Below are 2,290 nucleotides of genomic sequence, written 5' to 3' on the forward strand. Positions count from 1 at the left end.
TCCTATGCATCCCATCCAGCCATTCGCCGCCTCCATCCCACGCGCCACGCGGGGTCGCTATTTTCTGGTGGGACCCACTTTCTTAGATGTGTATGGCATCTTACTTTCTTGTTTTCTTGTCTCTATTCTATGGGAAATCAAAATTAAAAATAAACTAATAAATAATCAAAGACTTTAATGGTAAAGTCCATTACATCTGAATTTAAATACTTTAAAATAAAAAATTAATAAAATAATAAAATTAATTATTTTTAAATTAAAATAATTAAAATAATTATTTTAATTTAAAAATAATTAATTTTATTATTTTATCACTTTAACACTTTCTTCGATTTTAACAAATTTTAAACCTTGGCTTTTTATGATCCAAAGAACACGTTGGTTGGTGGTGACATTTTCACCAAAGAAAAAACAAAACTTTGTGTCTCATCTAAAACCCAATGCTTATGTAATTGGTGGTGACATCATGGTGCATACGCTCTAATATTTGTGGAAAATATTGTCCCCATCTTTCAACTGTTCAAAGAATTTATTCTTTCTTATATACTATTGTTTATATATATTCCAACTCTCTTAGAATTTTTTTCTAACACATGGAGTTGAATTGAACAATTTTACTACTTGTTAGAATTAAGAGAGAAGATTCTACATACTTTGCCATTAGCTTTCATTGTATTTGGTCCAGAACAATTATTATAGACACTATTGAAGAGTAGCCACGTATATAAAGGAATTGAATTTCTATCATCTTACTCTTCAACTACGTACCCAATTCTTTATATATTTATTATTATTATATCACCTTTTTTGTGGAACATACACAATTACTATTAGAATATATGTTCTTATTATATGATTCATATATAGATAGATCAATTCATCACTGAGTTGTGAGTAATTGAAGGCTGTTCAACTTCAACTTCAACCTACTATATCACAATAATGGATGAAAAGGTAAAACATCTGGGTTCCTTAATTTGGTTTTGCTTCTTATTCATCTTCTTTTTCTTTTTTCTTACAATAATAACAATAAAATTTTATCCCACTATATAGAATCGGCTATATGAATCAAACGATACCATTACGTATATCATGTATCATCAAAATCCTTGGATAATGTAACGGATTATAAGCAAAAGTTTGTTGAGATTATATAGTCCACTATTCCCAATGTACTTTAAACAACATATACAGTTTCTGTTAAGATTATTGTTCTTGTTTTGCTTTTCTGGGTTAATTAATTATGCAGAAGCAAATAATATTAATAATAAACATTAAAACATGAAACTCCTATATATGAATATCATTAAGAAATATGAAAATATACGCAATTAATTAACCATGTTCAATTCATTTAATTTCATTTAGGTGGAAGCTCTTCAAGTGGAATTGCAACGTGTGAAAGAGGAGAATAGTGCTCTAAGATTGATGTTTGAGGTTCTAAGCAACAAATTCAAAAGCCTTCAATCCCAAATTCAAGATATAAACAAGGAATCGGAGCAAATAATAGGCTTCAATAATTCAATGCCTATTGTTGACTCAACAAATTGCAAGAGACCAAGACTACTAGAGTTTCCGACAGCTAAAAGGCCATTGCAAATCTTTGTCAGAATCAACCCCAAGGATGATACTTTGGTTAGTAATTTAGTATACATGCCCCGGTTGTTATTGTTGTTGTTATTGTTGTTGTTGTTAAGTTTAATTTTGATGTAAAATGTTTTACACAATGTACAACAATCACATTCATACTTTTGATGATGTAATATTATGTGATTGGATACACGTATAAAATTGTTTTACTCTAAAAATACATCAAAATTAAATTCATATTAGTTCATTTACTATATCCTACAATTCTACAAAGAAACCTACCTTGCTGACACTTACAAAAATTGATATATTTAGACATATTTTATATTTAGATACATTATTTTTTTGATATACTAATCATTAAAGTAACCGTTATTTGGTGGGTGCAGAGCATTGTTATATCAAATTATTCATTAAAACTCAAGTTTTTACCCTAAAGTTTCACAAGGTTTATTAATAAATTTGGAATTCCCTTTGGTGATATTAGATGATAAGAGATGGATACCAATGGAGGAAGTATGGACAGAAGGTTACCAAAGACAATGTTTCACCAAGAGCCTACTTCAGGTGTTCCATGGCCCCTAGTTGCCCAGCCAAGAAGAAGGTATATAATATAGAAAAGTTTTTAAATGTACTCGAAATACCAATGTTATGATAATCTTAACCGATTTTAGTTAATATATATTATATTATTTTTTAT

At 28.9% G+C, this 2,290-nt stretch overlaps 1 protein-coding gene across 1 annotated transcript in view; it reads left to right on the plus strand.

Moving 5' to 3' along the window:
* Positions 571 to 2,290, plus strand: part of LOC107648521 (probable WRKY transcription factor 40) — a 2,795-nt gene continuing 1,075 nt past the window's right edge. The window contains exons 1-3 of the mRNA XM_016352351.2: positions 571 to 954; positions 1,369 to 1,635; positions 2,078 to 2,194. Coding sequence (XP_016207837.1) covers positions 943 to 954; positions 1,369 to 1,635; positions 2,078 to 2,194 — 396 coding nt within the window. The 5' untranslated portion in view covers positions 571 to 942. The remainder of the gene's footprint in view (positions 955 to 1,368; positions 1,636 to 2,077; positions 2,195 to 2,290) is intronic.

Source organism: Arachis ipaensis, chromosome B06 (assembly GCF_000816755.2).
Source record: "Arachis ipaensis cultivar K30076 chromosome B06, Araip1.1, whole genome shotgun sequence".
In the NCBI taxonomy this organism is placed as follows: domain Eukaryota; kingdom Viridiplantae; phylum Streptophyta; class Magnoliopsida; order Fabales; family Fabaceae; genus Arachis; species Arachis ipaensis.